At 38.0% G+C, this 21,283-nt stretch overlaps 1 protein-coding gene across 1 annotated transcript in view; it reads right to left on the reverse strand.

The window, feature by feature from the left end:
* The window catches only part of DGKI (diacylglycerol kinase iota), a 220,799-nt gene extending 214,778 nt beyond the window's left edge, over positions 1 to 6,021 (reverse strand). Inside the window, exon 1 of the mRNA XM_063308888.1 lies at positions 5,877 to 6,021. Within this exon, the coding sequence (XP_063164958.1) occupies positions 5,877 to 5,983 (107 nt within the window). The 5' untranslated portion in view covers positions 5,984 to 6,021. The remainder of the gene's footprint in view (positions 1 to 5,876) is intronic.
* Between the last annotated feature and the right edge of the window lie 15,262 nt (positions 6,022 to 21,283).

Below are 21,283 nucleotides of genomic sequence, written 5' to 3' on the forward strand. Positions count from 1 at the left end.
CAAAATAGTCCCAACAGAGACAGGATAAGTATGGGCAATGGGAACAGCAAATGTTACGTTGCCAGATGTGAGATTGTGGGGAGGCTGGGAAAGGAATGGAAGATAAGCAAGCAAGAGACAGCAAGCAAGTCAGATGACAGCTTATATCAAAAACTGCAATGGCGGAGAGAAATCTGGGAAGAAGCCTTTCAGATCAGTCAAAGAGATTGCCTCAGTTGACTCACAATAAATGAGGCTGGGAAATTCCTACAACAGTTTCCAAGATTCTGTATTTATCCCCAGCTAGAGTTAAATATTCCTTATTGAAATCTGTGTAATTGATCTTGTCCATCTGTATGGGGCTCAATGCATGGTTCTGTGCTTGAATGCAGAGCAGGTAGATAGCACTTTAACTCAGTAGGGGAGGAAAGGCTGGAGCTGAGAAACTGATCAATAGATGGCTTCGCTCTACAGTATTGCTAGGATGAGCTGTTAGTCCCTACTGTCTCTGACACTTACACTAATCATTCCTGGGTCATATCACCCACCCTCTGCTAACCCAGCTACAGGTTTTCTTAACACCGTCTTTAACAGTTGCTGAATTGATTTGAATTAGTGTATGCAGTGAAAGGATGAAAGCAGGAAGTTGATGTCAATGTCTGGAATCAAATATAGCTTCTGATCTCTCAAGGTGAAAGATCAGTTCATTAACCTTTCTGCAGCAATGCAGACCTTTTAAAATCTTCTCCTCGGCTGACTGATTCACTCTATCATTCTGCTTTGGACGGAGCTGAATCAGTGTTGACCTTTGCTACAGCAGTACTGCACATAAATAATAGTATGAAGCAAAGTTGCACAGGGAAGGGGAGAATTTGGAGTATTTATAGAAGAGAATGGAAAGGGAATGGGTACTGATTTGCTTCACTGAGCACATTCGCACTGTATGAAGTATTAAGGTTCAAATCATACTGGGGCTATGAATTGATACTCAGTTATTGAGGTCTGTCACATGTGGAAATACCTCCATCATCACCAAGGCAATTATGACATGCATACATTCTTAAATATGCCATTCCCTTATTTCTGCATCTCTGCTTCAGAAAAATCACCCCCACTGTACCCTCCCATCTGCCAGCCCAGGGATTGCAAATGGCAACAGCAACGCAGGCTTGCCCTCTATTGAGCATGATTTGCATTGACCACAACTTGCAGGTTGTGGTATGGCTGGGTTATTTGAGTTAATTATGCCATTTTATTTGGTAACCAAAATTGCTCCAACCTTGTAAAATCTCATTTGAGATAATTTGACTCTGTTCTCATTGATTTCAACCTCATGTAAAAGAAAGCTGTAAGTAGCAACTGGCAGATTTTCCTAACACTGTATCCTGATCTGTTCAGTCATTCTACTGGATCCCTTACCTACATCCACTCTTGGAGATCTCTGTATCTGTGGGTACAAAGAACCATTCACTATGTGTTAACCTATCATTATATATTTCCAGAGAAGTTAATCTTTTGTAGTGAAAACAATGTAGTGGCACATAAGGTTCAAAATAAAATAATTAAAGTGGACTACAATGCCCCCCATACACACCAAAAGATTTATTTCTTTGCACAGTGTGAGTGTAGTTACCCACATTGGTTAGGAAAATTTTCATCACACATCAAGTCAGAGGGGTGTCCAAGAATATCTTATGTATTGCCAACATTAGAGTTCAAGTTCCTTGACTGCAAACAAAATGTGAAGAAATCAAGGGCAGTGAAGAAGGAAGATGATCTCGACAGAGATATGCAGGAACTCTAATGTTGTATTGGAAAGCCCATAGATTAGGAGGCAAAAAGAAGGTTCAGGATCACCCGGAGAGTTAAGAATATGCAGGAAACAAATAAAAAGAAGAGATAGGATTTAAGGCAATAAATAAGATATTCTTGGACACCCCTCTGACCTGATGTGTGATAAAACTTTTCCTTACCAATATGAGTAATTACACTCACACTATGCAAACAAATTATTTTGACAGAAATATGCAAGCACTGTTGCCTAGCCAAAAGAGGTCAAAGTATATTTTTGTCAAGGTCATTTTCCTTACTCTCTATAGGCAAGCAGGCAGTCCTTCTGAGATGCCTTCATTCCAATCTTTTCATGCAGGACAATTTACCTAAAGTATGTTCTTGTCTCCCCTTGTATGCCTTGGATGAAGTCTGAATAACAACATGAAGTGGTCTGCTTCTGAGATTTTTGGACCACCTCTGAAATGAAATGGTTAGTTGGAGCAAAAGCAACAAATCCTGAAGATCTGGGCCATTTCTGAAGAAGGAGGGAAGAGATAAGACAATTGGGTTTATTTTTTAATCTCTCTCAAACTCTGAAATTCTCCATAAAGTAAAAATGGAAAAGAGAGAGATGGAGTACAGTTTTATGATCAATAGCAGTAGCAACTGATCTGGTTCCACATGCATACAATCCTGGTTTAATCATGGTTGATTGAACAAACCATCAATCTGAATTTATATAGCACACTAAGCCAAAATTGAGCAAACTATGTTATGGTTTAAGGTGACATGTGAGCCCAGCAAGTGATTCCTAGTTGCCCTGGAGATAGTGGGTAGAAAAAGGAACCAAAGGTACTCCCAGCTTGCCCTTAGGCATGGCACCTTCACAGAGTTCCCTTTATCTGGAATGTAGAATATGCAATGCAAATGGAAATTTGTAATTGGATGGACTGTACCTAATCTTCCTGAATTCTGTATGCAAATTCTCTATGTAAAAAACCCTGTGGGGCCCTTTAATAGTTTGTGGACATTTATCCAACCTTGCCACACTCCAAAGTGCACCATAACTTTAACTGTCACAACCCAGAATTGATTTATTGCTGGGAACTGTTGACCCACAGCCAATCCCATGCCACTGTTTGCAATACGATTCCCATGTTTTAATTGCTGAGGTCAGTTTGTTCTAATGGACTGGCCAGAAGGCAACATTTTCTTCAGTGCTCTTCCTAAGATTGAGTCTGCTTGTACTTGACCCTCATTTACATCAGCAGTTAGCAGAGCCAATGATTTCTCTACCTAGCCATATGAATCCCTGGGAAGAAAGCTTGTTGTCCCTCATTAACTGCTTCCTTTAGGAATTCTTTGCCAAGTGAGAAAGGACAGTTTAACATTTCTGATCTGGAGGACCAAATGAGCCTAGTTTCTAAGGCAGAACCATCTGTGCAAGGCTGCTGGTAAAGAAAGCTCTCCAAGATGCCTTTCTCATTCCAAGAGTTGAGCCATGTAGAGCCTGGTTTTTCAAAATGTAGAGCCACAGATGCTTGATCTTGCAAGTACATAAACCTGGGCTGGCATGCCTTATAAGACTTACACCCAAATTGAAATAATAAATGACATGGGGACATTGAATGTCTAAAAATGTTGTGCCCAAATTTATTCCAAGAGAACTTTTCAATCATGATTGAAATGATTCAATTATTATTCTCCTTCAATTTACTTCCATGTGGAATTATTGGTACCATCCACCAGCTAGAATTTGGGGCGGGGGGAGTGTTATCTGTCTCTTGAGGGTGGTGTTTTGTTCTGCTGCTGTTTTGCATTCTATCCAGATATTTTTATTAGCATTTTATGGCATTCTGCAATATACCAGTTTGGTAGCTTTTCTGAAACACAACAGTAAATAGTAAAAACAAATACAAAGCAGAAGCAACATTTTGAAATAGCTTTTTACCACCACCCTTGACTTATCCTTCCATCTACCCTGTTGATCTGGGTGTGTGTTTAATGAGTAATGATTTTAAGGTCCCTTTTACCCCATCAGTTCAAAATACATTAAAAGGTAGAGCTTTGGGGAGAACTATTTCCAGCACTGAAATTTAGCCTTCTGGGCCAAACCTCCATCTTTCAACAGTCCTTTCTCAATGCAGAAGAAGGCTGAGAGTTATCTTCCAGGAAGGAGGGAGCCCTTTCTCTGTACAAAATTAGGTACAGAGAAAGTCTCCTCCCCTGCACACAAGAGAAAAGATAGTGGTTCTCCTTGAAACCTTGGTTAGGAATGGACACTCCCTTCTTCCTTCTAAAGGAGTACAAGTGGAATGTTAAGAGCCCTCCAGCCCACCATTTCTCTCCATGCAGGCTAGATGTGAGTTACATCCAGACCCAGGCAAGATATTTACCATCCTGCTTAATGCCGGTATTTTCCTCTTCACTGATTTTTATAAGCACTGCAGCAAGCTGAGATGCTTTGGACCTTTCTATGTGTCCAGTTGTTCAGCAGTCCTTTAATTTACCTCTGTATTTACTTAACTGGGACTTCACATTAACAGCTAAGTCCACACTCATGAAAATATCTCTACTCTTTTTAAAATGTATCATTGTAAAGTTTACTTGGGCTTCTTTATACTCCATTCCTGTTTAACATTTCATTTTTTCCATCTCATGGGATCTATGAATAAGTACTTTGAATTTTTAAAACGCCAACAGCAATTTGTGAAATAAATGTGTTAAATTTAAGTTTGCTGCAGTTAAAAATTGAGATTGTAGCATTTTAAGAAATCTGCAAGAAGGCTGTCTCACATAGAGAAACAGCTAAAATCACCCAAGTGATGCTCAGTGGGGAAACACAGCTCATCCATATTTTGATTTTGGGTGCCTACCAAGATCACATCTCAGAATCAATATTGACACCTAAACCCACACTTTGTTCTTGTCATCAGGTGTTAAAAGGTTTCAAGCATATTTTTTTATGTAAACCTTTATAGTCTACCTTTCTTTTAAAACAACCCAAGCCAGTAAAATTAACCCTACAGTCACCAAAGAATCAATACAAAGATATATCATTTAAAAACAGACTACAAGGCAATATAGGAAGAGACAGACATAGAGAGCCAGATAATAACCCTAGTATAATACAAAGGGAAAGAAGTAGGCACTCAGCTCACGAGCTTCTTAAAAGAGACAGTATTTAATCTGATGCTTAATGGTTTATTAATATGGTTTATTTGAAGCCCCTTGGAATTTTTATCAAGTAAGGTAAGAGATTTGAATCTGGGATCATTCATATCACATGTACAGTCTACAACAATTCCCTTATTAATACATGCAACTTGTTATTTGAAGCTGGACTTTGTCTAGCTGCACATTTGAAAGAGACTTTCAGCTCTGGAGTCCTTGGTACTCTCTGAGCTTGGTTGTTTTCTTGCAGATGTTTCATTGCCCAACTAGCCAACATATTCAGTGCAATGAAATGTCTTCAAGAAAACAACCAAGCTCAAAAAGCATGAAGGACCCAGTTCAACCCTGAGCTACAGATATTCTCTTTGATTGGTAAAGTCAACTATCTATCTACTATCACATTTGGGCATGGAGTTTAACTTGCTCCAGTAATATGTACTGTCCTTTTACTTCTTCCCCCATGGATACAAATTTACTGTAAGGCAATCAAGCAGCAGAGATACCCATAAACACAGATGTTTCATTACTTTAACTAGCAACATTCTAATGTGAGGTTTTGGTTTATAAGTTCTCTCCTGCCTGGCCTGCTGTTTTGTCCTTGGTAATTCCTTCTCTTAAAACATTGCTATATGTTAAACTTCACCAGACTTGCAAAAAACAATACAGAATGGTGATAGTGGCTATTATTCTACTTCAGCTACAGGAAAACAATGGCTATAAGCAAGATAGAACAAATCTAGCAAAGAAAAAAAAAGGAAGATCAAGAATTCAGCCCTACATGCTAGAAAATTAATTTCACAGTTATTAATTGGAATTCATTTAAAAATGAAATAAAATCCAATTTTTTGGTCATTTTTGCACCATACTCATCACACTAATCAGTTCTCTGGCCTGTGATTTCACCAAAACTACATTTTAAATATAGAAAAAGAGATTAAAAAGTTTCCTACCTCCTTTTGTTCCAAGGTTGTTTACCTTTCCATTGATCCAGCATGTCAGAAATCTTGGCAGTCCCCCAAACTGGTCGTCTATTTCCTTCCCTTCCTTTCTGTGGCATCTTGGCCCTCACCACACTTTTCTACATGAACCATGGAGCTTCTGAATTTTCAGTGTGCTAAGAAAGCCACACACTTCAGTGTACTCTAGTGGTGCTTAGACTTAGGGAAAAAAGGGTTCTCGGAAAGAAGACTCATACGGAAAGGATTTTAACAAAGAAAACATTTCCTTTCCTAGAGTTTAAATATAGATCTAATATGAGTAGGAATCTCCCTTTAAGAGGACAGTGATTTCCTAAACATAGTCAGGAGTTATTGTTTTTTTCCCTTGCTGTCATCCTTAAAGCCTAATCAACTGCCCAAGTAGAAGAGAACATATATACACATGCACTTCTAGAATTCATTTTATTGATATCTTAACTCTTAGGTTTGCTTGGACCAAGGCAATACTAGCAGCAAAAGTTTAGGGTCCAGTAGGTCCAATGAGATTTCTGAGAAACCAAAACAGCTTGGAGATTGGTCAGAAGTTGCCTTGGGTACATATCTTGATTAGATGGATCTGCTCAATGTTGTGCTGAGTATCTCAAAATAAAAATCATGAAGCATGATCTAATCTTGCCATTTCTTTTCTAATCTTATCTATTTTCTTCAAGTGTCAAAAATTCTATAATCACCTTACTTAACACAGTCATGTAAGCCATAGGTATGTGACCAGAAGCTAAAGGCAAGTTGATCCCCAATCCAAGGTATAATGAGGAATGGTGGTGGTGGTAGTAGTAGTAGTAATTGATTTCAGTAATTGATAAACAAAGGGAGGGATGGTGCTAAGCAGGAGGTAAGATTAATTCTGAGAGTGATGGAAGAGGACTCACTGGAGATGGAATCAGAGGAAAGAGAAAACTTGACTCTAGAAATAAAGGATAAGTAATGAGAAGATAACTCTTAAATGCCAACTCAAACAGACATGCTGATGAGGCTCAGTGTACAAAAATTAATCACTCCACTGTGGACAAAAAAAAGCTGTGGATTTCAAACAAGGAACTTTTTGGGATATCGTTAAATTATAATATGCATGATAAAATGAAGGCTCTGCATTAAATAAAGTATTGAGCTCTGTGTTCTAGTATTTTAAGAAGGATTCAAAGAAATTTGAGAAGGACAAGAAGGATGATCAGCAGACTAAAACTAGTGTCATAAGGAGAGATTGAGGGAACTAGGTAGGTTTGGTCTTGAGCAAAGACCACAGAGGTGATAACAATAAAAGTTTTCACATAACTGAAGACATATCACCTGAAAGAAAATCAAAACCTATTCTCTATTATCCAGGACTATAGAACATGGAATAATAAATTTACTTTACAAGAAGGCAGATTCCAACTGAATGTTAGGAAAAACTTCCTTGCAATAAAAACAGCTTAATAATGAAACCAATTACCAAAGGAGGTATTAAAATCCCCTTCATTGGGTGCATTCAAACTGAACTTGGACATCTGTTGTTGGAGACACTTTAATTTAGATTCCAGCAATGATTGAGTTAGACTCAATGACCTAAACAGCTCCTCTCAGCAACTTTGGCTTGATGAAAGTCCGAACAGCTGAAGCAATAGAAAACACAGTTTCCCAAAATTCACAAATCAGAAATGTCAGGGTTCCAAAGCTGTGATGTGATATGTAAAGCATTTGGTTTACCATCTCACTATAGTTTTTCACCAGAATTCTTGTTTTCCTGCCACTAATTCAGGAATTATATACTGTATATGCTTATTGGCTCAGAAACAGGCAAAAGTAAGTTGCAATTGGGAGAAGGAATTACATGGATAGTAGGGAGTAGCTTTATTTGTTTTCTGACTGGCCACACTAACCAGGCAACCATTTTGTGAGGTCATTCATGACACAACATTCAAAATGAATTCACCGGCCCTGAAAGATTTTCACCCTGTCAATTCCAACTCTTGTGTTCTGTATTCTAATTTTGCCTGGTGGTTTGTCTAGGGCTCTGGTAAATTATCAGTTTCTGTTGGAGAGAATAGACTTGAATTTGAACATCTAACTTCTTTTGTCTTATATTTTCTTATTATTTTGCAGATATTTTTAAAAATTGTCTTGAGCCTAGAAAACCAGGTAATCTAAACATCTTTATTGTTTAACATGCAAATGAAGAAGAACTATAAAGATATAATCAAACCACTGAAATATCTCAGTCATTTATATAGACATTATGATTACTAGATGGTTTATGCCTTGGATTTCTTTTCTTCAACCACTTTCTGGTTTACTTTTCTTCTTTTTTCTTCTAATTATTCCTTCTTATTACACTGTGTGGGTGGAATCCAATACTACATTTCTGGTGAGGGAAATTCATTCATAACTAGAACTGAGAAATCAATTTTTCCTTTCCTTGTAGTTTCACATTTTGCTTCAGAAAGATGGGAACTCAAGAGAATAGGTTAACCATGTGGTGCCAGTGGGCACCAAAGTGATACCAAATACCTACCTAGGTACTCACCAAACTGATATACCATTGGGCTACCAAATTTCAATTACCGTTTTTGGATAATTCCTAGAGGGCAACAAAGGGATACAGAACACTAATTGTTGCTACCAGTGGCCATTCAAATTTTTCAGACAAGGTATGGTAGCCCTTCATAATGCAAAGCAAAGAACCAGCTTCTAACATCACATTTAGTTCCAACAATAAGCCCAACCCCCAAGGGATGGTAGAGAAGCTAGCTGACGTTCTTGGGGTTATTTTATGACTGGCCATTTCAGCATAGCAATCATTTTGTGAATGGGTAGTCTTCTATGGAAACTATTTTGTGAGGGACCCACCATATGCTTCTTTGTTTCTCAGGCCAGAAGGGTTGCCTACTGCTGCTGTAGAGGAAATATTGGGGGTGGGAGTAGCTGTAGGCAGAGGAGAGAAACCAAAGTCCTCTGGTACAAGCAGTCTTCTACTTGTGACAATGGTTATCAGACTGTCAGTAGGCACATAATTCACATGCAGTCAGAAATTCATACTTTACTTCAAGGTGTGATAATCACAGTAATATCTCGTATTTGAAAAGCACTCCAAAAGATGCTTAGAGCATAGCAGCCAGAAGAGGAAGTCATCCTTCCCACAAAAACAGTGGAGGCTAAATGTGCTTTCACTCGCTGAACTTCCATGGTCCATTCTCACCACAAACTAAAGAGCAAAGCTTGGAGGGCCAGTGAATCGGCTGCAGCTGGTTGACACTTTTCGTTTCACACCATGAGCCAGACCGTCAAGCGCATTCTGGGATGGAGTTATTATCACTCTCAGGGGCTGGGCTGACCTGAAGCTATTTCTTTCACCTTAAGCGAGTGTTTCATCTGCCAGGCAGTGTTGATGCGCCACTGGTCAAATGATGCTTCCTGTGTTACAGCATTCTGACTTAATCTCCCTTATTATTTTCCCTCCAAACTTTTAAAAACCACAGGGCACTTCCAAACCTTCTTGTCAGAAGAGAGAGACTTTTCAGAAATCTTTCCATTCAGCACTGTTCCTGCCCAGACTCATGTCAGGAACCAAAAGCTGACTCAGCCTGTAATACTAAGTAGTTTGTGACTCATTTTTTAACACTTTGCTTTCTAGAGTTCATGTTGCCCATAACTCACTCTGATTTCCACAGGACAAAAGAAAAAGTGATTTTTAAAAGAAAGCTCTAAAAATGTGGCTTTGCAACACTGAGTAATGTATCTTGAAGATAAAACTTTATTTTGAAGGAAAAGACATATTGGAGAAATTTGAACCAGAAAAGGCAGGTGGATACAAAATATTGAATATCAGAAAGATATTAGTGTATGTTGCAAGTTTTGTTTCTGAACCCTCATTAAAGATGCCAGCTACTTATTTAACTAAAAATCATGGGTTTTACTAACTTGGAAGTTACATTTCTGCCTTAGAAATCAAACACATAAAGTCTTTCCTCAATTTACAGGACATCAATATGCTGTTTTGATGCTCCCTGCTGTTGTAGCTGGCTAACACTGGTGGTGGTGAGCACTATATGTTTTGAGGAGATGGATTAGCTGATAAATAGCTAATGGCATATATTCTCACACCCACCTCCATGCAAACTTCAGGCACCCACCCTGAAAATCTGCCAAAACTGAATGAGGCTAGGTCGCTTGCGTGAACATACCTCCTTAAAAAGAAGGGGAAGAGAAAAGGGAATGAAGTTTAACACTTATCTCAGCTGAAGCAAGAAAAACTGGTTGTTTCATGAAACTTGAAGGATTAATATAAAGCAGACTGAAATACAAGCAGGAAACAAGATAATTTCAGCCTGTCATTACAAGGACAGAAAGCCAAGGGCCTGGGGGGTGGGGGGTGGGGGGTGGGGTAACATACTATGCTAGTTCATAATAGGGTTTCAGAGAATCATAGTTAGAAGGAACCACTTAGGACGTTAAGCCCAACTGTCTCATGGGCGCAGGAATCCAAATCCAATCAGTGAGGGATGTTTCTCTAGTCTATCTTGAATACTTCTAGCAAAGAGGAGCCCTCGCTTCTCTGGGTAATTGGTTCCACTGTCAAATCGTTCTTCCTGTCACTTGAATTCATTTTTCCAGGTTCTGCACACTCTGGGATGAAAGAAAACAGATCTTGACCTTCTTCTGTGTAACATCTTTTCAGATATTTTAAGAGTGCTATCATACCCATTCAAGTGTGACTTGACTCAAGTGAGAGTCAGTGTGTCAGAGAGAAAAGTTAAGGTGTAAGACTAGGAAAAGAAATAACCAGGTTCTAGTCCATTCTTAGCCTCAGAAACTTACTAGGTGGCTTTGGGCCAGCCCAACCTACCTCATAAAATTGTTGGTGTGGAAAAAAAATAAGAGGGAGTGCTATGTACACCACCTGTTATCTTGTACAGGTTGGATATAAATCTAATCAATAAAAATCCTCTCTCCATCTTCTCTTCTCAAGTGTAAACATGCACAGTTCCTCCAACTTTTCTTCAGAGAACATAGTTTCTAGTCTTTTGTCTGAATTCTTCTTAAAGTGTGGTGCCCAGAAGTGGACATTATACTCAAGGTGTGGTCTGACCAACACAGAATATTCCAGAGTTATTACTTTCTCTGATTCAGAAATTATACTTCTATTGATGCAACATAAAATTGCACGGACCTTTTTTGCAGTCACTGCAGACTAATTTACTACTCAACTGCTGTTCCAAGATCTTTTTTTCCTAAGTACCGTTATCAAGCCAGATATCCCCTATTTTCACTTAGAAAATGGAAGAACTTGCATTCAAGTAAAATAGATGTTATGGATCCATCATGGTTACCAATTCAACTGGCAATACATGTGATAGGAGCTGAAGTCATGGTTCACTCAAGACTGATCCTCTGCTATGCTACCCTGTCTAATAGAAGGAAACTGACTACAGTGATCACTTTTCCCAGTGATTCTAGCTAGTCCCATGATTGTCTCTCTTCTGAATAGAAGCAGGTTCCTTTTGCTGGTCACCAACAGTAGTGGATGCAGGAAGAACACTGTCAGTTGTCTGTGTTTAGATGATGTCAAATGGTGAGTCCTCTTCTTTCTGGCTTATGTGCCATTATTCCTCTCTGGGCAGCAGATCCAGCCCAAATGTAACTCATGCTCTCCAGGAGTTCGTACTGATATATCACTTTCCTGCTCCATTGATATATTGCCAAGCCTGTTTTATTTGGAGCTTATCTTTCTGTTTCTTGGGTGCAGAGGAACAAAGCATGAAATTGTTTTTTCTTCCTGGCTTTTCAATAAAATAATGTTGCATAAAAATCAGAGAGGTTACCCTGATAAGAAACATGATACATAATATTGTTTTAATTCATGTAATTAAATTAATTCATTCATCCAAAATCACTACTGAGAGTAAATGTACATTATGGGGAATATTTCCACTGTCAAAACTCAGTTTTGCACTCACTAGAAAAAAATAATATGACTAAGGACAGCCCCTTCACCAGAATAACTAGTTCTATAAACCCTTCCTTTCCCTTGGACAGAGATATCCCTGCATAGGTCTATCTGACCTTTCTTTGATCAGCACCTAGGTTGCCCCATGTTTTTAATCTTGCCATCTCCTCTCTTGCCAAAAAAAAGAAAAATAACAATAGCTGATCCTCATCATGAAGGTAACCACACGAAGAAACTGGTTTTAGACATCTGATCATGAAATGGGAATATGTGTTTTGGCCAGTCAAAACCTTGTTTCACCACAGAACAGAAACAAGGTCACCACTACTGTATATCTGAGGGGTTCTGAGCAAAATAATCCCTTCCTTCTTCAATGAAATCTGTTAGAAGGACACCAGAAGAATTCTTTTTTATATAATTTTATTAACATATTGAAAAATGAAGGTAAAAACTAATACGAAGTTTAATATAAAGTGAGGAAGAAAAAAGAAAAGCAAATCAAAGAAAAAGCTAAAAGTGCAAGAAAGAAAGAAAAGAGAAAAGAAAAATAGAAAAGAAAGAAAAAAGATACAAAGAAGTGGTTTCTGATCTTCTCTACAGCAGTTCTAAGTACAATTATAAATTTATCTCTTTCTCTAAAGTTACATCATGACTCTCTTCTTTATCTATCCTGTCTAAGCAAAATAAGTTCATTTTTTTTTCTGTTTTACGCAAAAGGTCCATAAAAGGTTTCCATTCAGCAATAAACATAGATATTGTCTTTTCTCTAATCAAATAGGTCAATTTGGCCATCTCAGCAAGTTCCATCGTCTCCACCAACCATTCCTCCATTGTAGAAATTGCCAAATTTTTCCATTTTTTAGCATACAATAATCTCACTGTGGTTATCATATACAAAGCAAAGTTCCATGACTTTTTTCCAACTGTTTGTCCTTCAGTCCCAAGAGGAAGATGTCTGGTCTCAGTTGTATATTAATCTTTAAAATCCTCTGAATCAGTGTATATATTTGAATCCAAAACTGTCTAGCTTTTTTACACATCCACCAAGCATGATAAAATGTCCCTTCTTGTTCACATTTCCAACATAAATTTGAAGTGCCTTTATACATTCTAGACAATTTCTCTGGTATCATATACCAACAGTACATCATTTTATAAAAATTCTCTTTAAGATTATAACAGTATAAATTTCAATCCTTTCAATCACATATTTTGCCATTGTTCAATCAGAATATTATAACCAAAAAATTTAGCCCACTATATCATACATTCTTTCACTTGTTCTTCTTCTGTTTCAAATTTCAATAAAAGCGTATACCTTTTAGCAATTACATGTTCATCATTTGTATACAGTTCTATTTCAGACTCAGTCTTACAGTGTTCAATGCCATAAACTCTTTTGTCTACTTTAAATCTTTCTGATAACTGTAAATAAGAATACCATTGGCAACTATATCCCCAGTTGATTTTATTTTGGATTCCCCTTGGCAAAATTCTAGTATCTCATGATAAGTTAACCATTTGTGTTTGCCTATTATTTCTCAGCTATGAAATGCTTCTTGTTTGGAGAGCCACAAAGGTGTTTTTGGGCACAACCTGTATTGGTATCTATTCCATATTCTCAATATGGCACGGCTAACATAATGATGTTTAAAATCCACATTGACCTTGACTTTGTCATACCGCAAATATCCATGCCACCCAAATCTCAGGTCATGTCCTTCTAACTCCAAGAGCCTTCTATTTCTCAGCAGCACCCACTCTTTCATCCAAACCAAACAGCAAGCTGCAAAATACAATTTCATATCAGGTAAACACAATCCTCCTCTTTCCTCTGCATCTTGCAACACCTTATATTTAACCCTGCCATACAAACTTAGATATATCCTTTTGCCACTGTTTAAGTGATGCTTCAGTTGTCAAAACAGGTATTGTCTGAAACAAAAACATCACTCTAGACAAGACATTCATTTTTATTACAGAAATTCTCCCCAACAATGACAATTGTAGTTTCTCTGATCTTAACATGTCTTTTTTAACTTCATTCCATATCTTAACATAGCTATTTTGAAATAACATACAATTCATATTTGTCATGGTGATACCCAGATATTTTATTTTCTTCTCAATCTTAAAACCCATTTTATTCACCAATACTGTTTGATCATCTATTTTCATATTTTCTGTTCAATCTTCGTCTTCTGTTTGTTGACTTTAAAACCTGCTAATGTACCAAATCCTTTTAGTTTTCCCATTCATATTTCAATTCCCTTTAAAGGATCTTCCAAAACTAACACCAAGTCATCTGCAAAACCCTGACCTTATAAGTTTCTTTTTTAATGCCAGAGTTATAGGCTAGATTGTGAAGTATAAAAGCATCTTGGAAGAAGTCAATGGGAAACCATTTTGGTCTTGTGGCAAATTGTAGCGTTGTATCTATACAGTCATGAAGAGTTGAGCTCAACTTGAGGACATCTTTACTGTGATATCTACTGTGGGTTAATACTGTTCTTGAGCATTACAGGGAATTATATTGGCAAATCTCAGATTCTTTTTGAAAAGTAGGCAAGTTAGGCTTGATCAGCGGGCACTGCCTGGGTGCAGTGGATATAAAGCAGTGTTTTTCAAACTTTTAAGATGTGTGGACTTCAACTGTCTGGGGAATTCTGGGAGTTGAAGTCCACACATCTTAAAGTTGCCAAGTTTGAAAAACTGATATACAGGATGGACTTGAAGGACAGAGGAAGGATCCATTACTATGGCAATGATCAGATAAACCAGGCTTGAGCCCAGGCCAAGAAAGTCGTTTACAAAAATGCCTCAGACAAGCCCCCCATTAATGCACATGTAGATAAAACAGAGAGGAAGGGAAGCACATTCAGACTTGCAAGTGTCTATTATTATCACTCTTTTATTATGTTCTAATAAAAGTAGTTTTAGGTCTTCACGGTGTCTGTTTCTTAGTCGGTCTACCTTATAGGCCTGACACTGGGTAGGGATAGTCTAACAACTGCTTGAGGATGCATTTGCATTGACAAAACAAGAAAAAATATATTTTTGTACCAAAAGAAAATGCTGGTAGATCCGAGGAGCAAGAGTGGATATTTCTATTTTGTGACAAAACTTGCCCAACCATTTTTAAACCTGGAGCCAAGCTGCAAGCAGATCTAAAGCCAGAATGCATGCAGGTATATTTCTTTCAATATGAGAGTGAAATGTTGGAGACAAGGAAAGAATAATTCCTTTCTTTACCAAACTGTCTCAAAATCACACTAAGTACATTTTTATAATTTTAGTCAGTCTTCTGAGGATTATATGAAGACCCTTTATGGGATAATTTTATTGTATTATGTGATGTATTTTCAAGACTTGTATAAGAGCTTGTTAAAAAAAAGTACATCTTTCTTCCCATGTACTGAATCCTAAAACTAGTGGCTTTTTTCTTTTTTCCAGACTGCCTGGCTTGTGATTTGTCAAAACTATATAGAGCTACACCAGGGCAGTAACCTTCAATAAAATTTTCTTCTGGTATCCTGGTAAACAGGGCTTTAAAATAATCACAATTTTTTCAGCCCAACCTGGGCAGTGTTGTGTAACACACCAATTCCACTTGGCTGGCAAATGAAAAGCAGTTTTCTCCTGTTCTTTCCCATAGGTACAGGGTGTGGGATATCTGGCTTGGTATCAGTGTAAGTGAAAATGTAATGTATGTAAGTGAAAATGTAATTTACAATGTAAGTGTAAAGGAAGCTTAGAATGATAGTTGACCAGCAATGCGGCATGATGGCATAACAAAGCAATGTGGAATCCGGCCATGACCTGTTTTCTGTCATCCCAGACTGCAGGACATACTTTCTGAGAGTCAAATTCTGGCTGAATGTTGACAAACTCCTAATCTGAGAATAGTTTGGGAAACTAAGCAAACACCTAAGGAGAAGGTAGCCTTCTCTTAACTGGATGTTTTCAAACAGAGGATGGACACCCATTTGTCAGAGAAGTTTTCAGCTGTGTCCTTTCATTGTTGAGGGTGCTGTTCTCAACGGCCCTTTCTGTCTTACAATTCTACAATTGTATAATGCCATCTAGAATTCTATATGGTGATCTAAGGCAGTATTTCTCAACCTTAGCAGCTTGAAGATGTGTGGACTTCAACTCCCAGAATTCCCCAGCCAGCCATTCCCAATGCTGGCTGGGGAGTTCTGGGAGTTGAAATCCACACATCTTCAAGCTACCAAGGTTGAGAAACACTGATCTAGGGTAAGGCCCTGGCAGAATTACAGATGATTACAACCCTACACTGAGTCTCTCTTCCCATGCCTCCTCTTTTATGTAAATGCAACCTACAGATAGTCCTCAAATTACAACCATAATTGGGACCAGAACTTCTGTTGCTAAGCGAGGTGGTCATTAAGTGAGTTGTGCCCGATTTTACAACCTTTATAGCTGTGGTTGTTAAGTGAATCACAGTGATCATTAAGTGAATTATGTGGTCATTAAGCAAAACCAGCTTCCCTCATTGCTTGTCAGAAGCCAGCTGGGAAGGTTACAAATGGCAATCATGTGACCCCAGGATACTGCAACCATCATAAATACATGCCAGTTGCCAAGTGCCTGAATATTGATCATGTGACTGCAAGGATGCTGCAACGGTCATAAGTGTGAGGACCAGTCGTAATGCACTTTTTTCAGCACCATCATAACTTTGAACGGTCAATAAATAAATGGTCGTACGTCGAGGACTACCTGTACCTTCATAGAGCTGCAGCTGGCAGAGATATAGGGACACTCTGCACAAGGATATTAGCATTTAGGCTTTAAATGTGTTTTTTAAAAAATCAACCCCAAACCTCTAAATAATTTTGTAAGTGGAAATTTCAACTACTCCAGTGGCCATGTGCTCTATGGTTGAGGGAGGGAGAAAAGAAGGAAGGCAGCAAGCACTGGAAAAACAAATTTGCCCACTCACAATGTAACCTAAGCTATCCTCTTCTAAAGAAACAAGTAGGAACGGGACTTCAATAGGGTTGTTTCATGCTTCCATAAGAGTCCCATACTCCATCTGATGGGTCGTTCTGCCAAGGCAAGAACTGCAACATTTATAGAAAAGGAAAATACAGAGTCATTCATGAAAAGGGGGCAGGGATCCATCAATTATACATGCAATGTTTTTTCCCCCCTATAAATAGATTTGCTTTGTTGAAATAGCTCTGGTAATGATTGGCAGGAAACTCTAAGCAATTTGTTTTAGAACCAATGCACGTCTTCTGTATTGCCTTTCACCCCCTTTTTAGTATTGGAAACAACTTTTGGCTTTATTTATTTATTTATGCAAATAGAAGAAATGTCATCTTTTTCCGGGCACTTATTTCCTTGCTTGAACTCTCTGTTAAGTCTGTCTTCATGATACCAATATTGTTTCCACAGCAACCAACTGTGATGACATAAATAGGATTATAAATCAGAGGTAGAAGTCTAAAGAAAATTAGCTTCTGGTTATTCTCTTTTTTTTCCTTAAATACAGTACAGCTGTCACAATTCATCAACTACTGGGCCATCAAAATAATCTCTATCCCAGCCAGTGGTCGACGTATCTATGAATGACAATTTGTAATGAAAAATATACAAAACCAGCATGTGACCCAAGCTAATAATGTAAAGCTGTAACCTGAGGACTTAATTTCTGCAAGCAAACATTTATACCCCAATGCATATCTGTTGATGTCTGATGTGAATTTCTAAATTACAGAACAGTGAGGGATTCAGCAGTACCAGCTAATTATGCTGCCTCTTATTTTTAAGAATGGAGAATTCTCCAGCAATAACGATGCACATCCATATATGACTTGGTCCAACTGAACACAATGCTCATAATATGTCACTGTGCAGACAGGGTTACTGATCTCCTGTTGACTGCTCAATCCATAGCCAATCTGTAAATTGATTGCTGCACTGTGTCACCAGCTATCAGTACTGAGTTGTAGGTCATTTTAGAGATAAACCAAAGGGTCAGAGTTGTCACTGCTGAGAACTAATGGGCAGAAGGACATCAGAGCCAGGAAGATCTTGTTGCTTAGGAGAAGTCTCAATTTAAATAAAACTTTTATAGTTCTTTTTGTTCAGAAAGTTTAAGTTTGTTGTTGTTGTTGTTATTTATTAAATTCATATGCTGCCTGACTCCCAGCAACTCTGGGTGGTTTACAGATGATAAAAGATTAAAACAAGACAATTAAAAACAACAGGAAACAAAAAAGGTAGAGATAACAGAATAACAAACCAGGTGGAAACAAAAGAAAACAACCTAGGTTAAAAGGAGGCTTCAGTCATCTTCACCAAAGGTCTGGGTGAAGAGCCAAGTCTCCAGGCCTCTTAGAAACATCAGGAGGGTGGAGGCCATTTCCATCTCAGGGGGAACCTCATTCCATAGGGTAGGCACTACAACAGAGAAGGTGTGTTTCCAGGATCTGATAGATGACATTGCTTAATTGAAGGAACATGGAGCACACCAATCCTGCCAGATCAAATTGGCCAGAAGATACTATGGGAGATAAGTGGTCAAAAGGACTATATTGTAAGAGGCTTCAAACTACAAATCTGATTTCTCACTTTTGGAACCAGCAGTGTACATCACTAAAGGACTAGATCTGGCAGCTGTTGACACTTAATGCCCTACCATCAATGTCCAAGTTGGGCATGGTGTTCCTTAAGTGGGATTCATGGCATAATAGATTCAATGATCTATTCAACACATGCATCAAGCTAATCATGCATGCAATGCAAAGCCTAACCCATCAGCTCCCATAATCTAGGCTTTGGCCATACTGTTGGGAATTTAAATTTAGAACTTCTGGAGGAAACCGTATGGGGAAGGCTGTCCCATTAAAGAAAATAGAACATAAAACCACTGGCCACTTTCCACAGAGAATAAAATAAGTCCAACTCAACCCTCTAAATAAGTATATTATATTATATTATATTATTTATTTATTTATTTATTCATTTAATTTATACACTGCCCATCTCACTATGGAAATGACTCTTCTCTAATTTGGATGCCTGCAACATTGCTGACTTCAATTCCCAAAATTCTCAGCAATGGCCATGTTGTCTGGTGACTTCTGGGATTAAAATCCCAACATCTAGGGGTCATTGAGGTTGGAAAAGGCTGCTGTGAACAGTCCAGTCCAACCCATTTTTCTATAGACTTTTGACTGAAGTCTATAGGAAAAACAGATGGACTGAAAGTCTACTCAATAAAGCACATAGTAAAACTAGATGGATTTTACCTGACCTTCACTAGTCTGCTATTTACAACAGTATGTGTATATGTATTTATTTGTGTATTATTCAACCAATAAGGCATCTCAAAGCTTTGACACTCACTACAGCTACTGACATAAAAATCCAAATCAATGAAATAAAACGTCTTGTAAAGAAAAACATAAGATTAATAAATATGCACATTTAACAGTCCACTGCATTTGTTCCACCAACTTAGCAGAACCACAGTGAATCTTGAAACACTATGTATGGCAAATGTTACACTTGACTCAGTAAATGATAAACTGCTTTAGCTAATCATTCCAATTGTCAACATTTCATAAGGCTCCTTCAAGCTCAAATTAGGGAATGTGGCCACAGGTCCCAAACATATTCTTTTGTGCATCAGCAAGACACCATTGTCATGGTGGGACAATAAGGAGAAAAGAATCTCCATCAATCTAGGAGAAATCAGGTAATCTGAGAGCAAATACAGACCATGCTAAGAAGCCTTCCAGCTCTTCTTTCCTTCAAATTTGCCTCCAAAGGTTCTACAACCTAGGTCCTAACACATTTACTGTGTAGACTGTATGCATACAACATTATTTAGTCCACAGCTATAATAAGTTGTGGTTGTTATAATTCCATCGATACATAAATGCCCTTCTATTAGAATCTCCTGGCATCACTTTTCAAAAGCATATTTTGGAATCTATACGCCGAAAAAAAATACTATGCAGAGGAAACATGGGTTAAAATATAAAGATGTCTGTCAAGTACATAGAGGAGAAATAGCCAAATTAGGAAGTTCAGCTCAGTTTTATTCCTTGGTTACAAATGGCCTTTTACCCTATTTTGATACATTTTTGTTTGACTTGGACTGTCTTGAATTCTGGAAACTAATATTAAATGCCTGCATTTTAAATTCAACAGTGATGGCCATTATTTCTACATTCATCTTTTTCTAGCAGACATTTTCTTGGTAGAGTTTAAACATAAAAATGACATACTATGCCGCAGTTACAAATTCCACCTCAGCTGTTATAGCATTTTATTATCAGCGATCTCTTTTAAACTCTACACCTTGACACCAGAAGGCAAATTTAAGACAACTCCCCCAATGCAGAAGAAAAGAAGAAGAGATCAAGGTTCCCCTTTCACAAAGTAAGAAAGAGTTTGTAAAACATGCATTTGTTCCTTTCAACACAGCAACAGCTATTTTGAACCTACTTGTTGACAAAGTTGATCCTGCCATGCAACAGGTAAAGCAACCTACCTCCAAGGAACCATGAGAGATGGAACCAAGACTTGGTACCTGAACAGTGAAACAAATCTGGGTAAAATAACTGGTGGGGCTTCATTTGTCCTGCACTTCAGGAAACTTTAGTACCCAAGCGTGTGGGAACACTTTGAAAGTTGACTTCAATTGCACTGACTCCCAGCCCCTCACAATGTATAGATCACACAGAGCAATGGTATATAGAGTTACAAATTTCCTCTGAGTTCCTCTTTATTTTTTACACTGTCTACAAGATTCCCATCTCCAGGTACTTTCTTCCTGCCTTTATCTTCCCAAGCACACTTGCTCTCTGACTCTCTGATCCAATGGATGTAGGTAGTTAGGAGCAAGGATTTGCCTATCCCTCCCTCTACCCCAATGTATCAGGTGTCTAAACTTTCTTTAAGTTACAAAGAGCTGCTTTACTAGTCCTTGCTCACATTAGTTGTCTGACCTCCAGAACACTCAGATCTCTTGATATTAGTATTCCATTCTACACTATTATTCTTTTCCCTGGCTGATGAACTTGGTAATTTTTCTCTAATGCCTGGTATTTTAACAAGTTTCTTCTACTCTTCTCTTTTTTCTTGATGCAGCTGGTACAGGATTACAAACAAAGAATAACATGCACATGCACATTATCATCATCATTACCACCACCACCATCACTATCTTGCTTTTCTGCCCTAAGGGAACTGAAGTATTATCTACCATGGGGTTAAAAATTCCCTAGTGTTCTCCCCCTACAATTTATTTGAATAAATCCATTAGCCTAAGTAGCAATCACCTTCAGTTCACTTAAGTTTTTTCCCAAGAGAGCTGTTCTATCCTATGAGAAGCAAGTCTCTGGATTATTAATGGAATTTCTGTACATGCTGTTTTATAACAACATCATTAGAA

The sequence above is a fragment of the Candoia aspera genome, chromosome 7 (genome assembly GCF_035149785.1).
Source record: "Candoia aspera isolate rCanAsp1 chromosome 7, rCanAsp1.hap2, whole genome shotgun sequence".
Lineage (NCBI taxonomy): Eukaryota > Metazoa > Chordata > Lepidosauria > Squamata > Boidae > Candoia > Candoia aspera.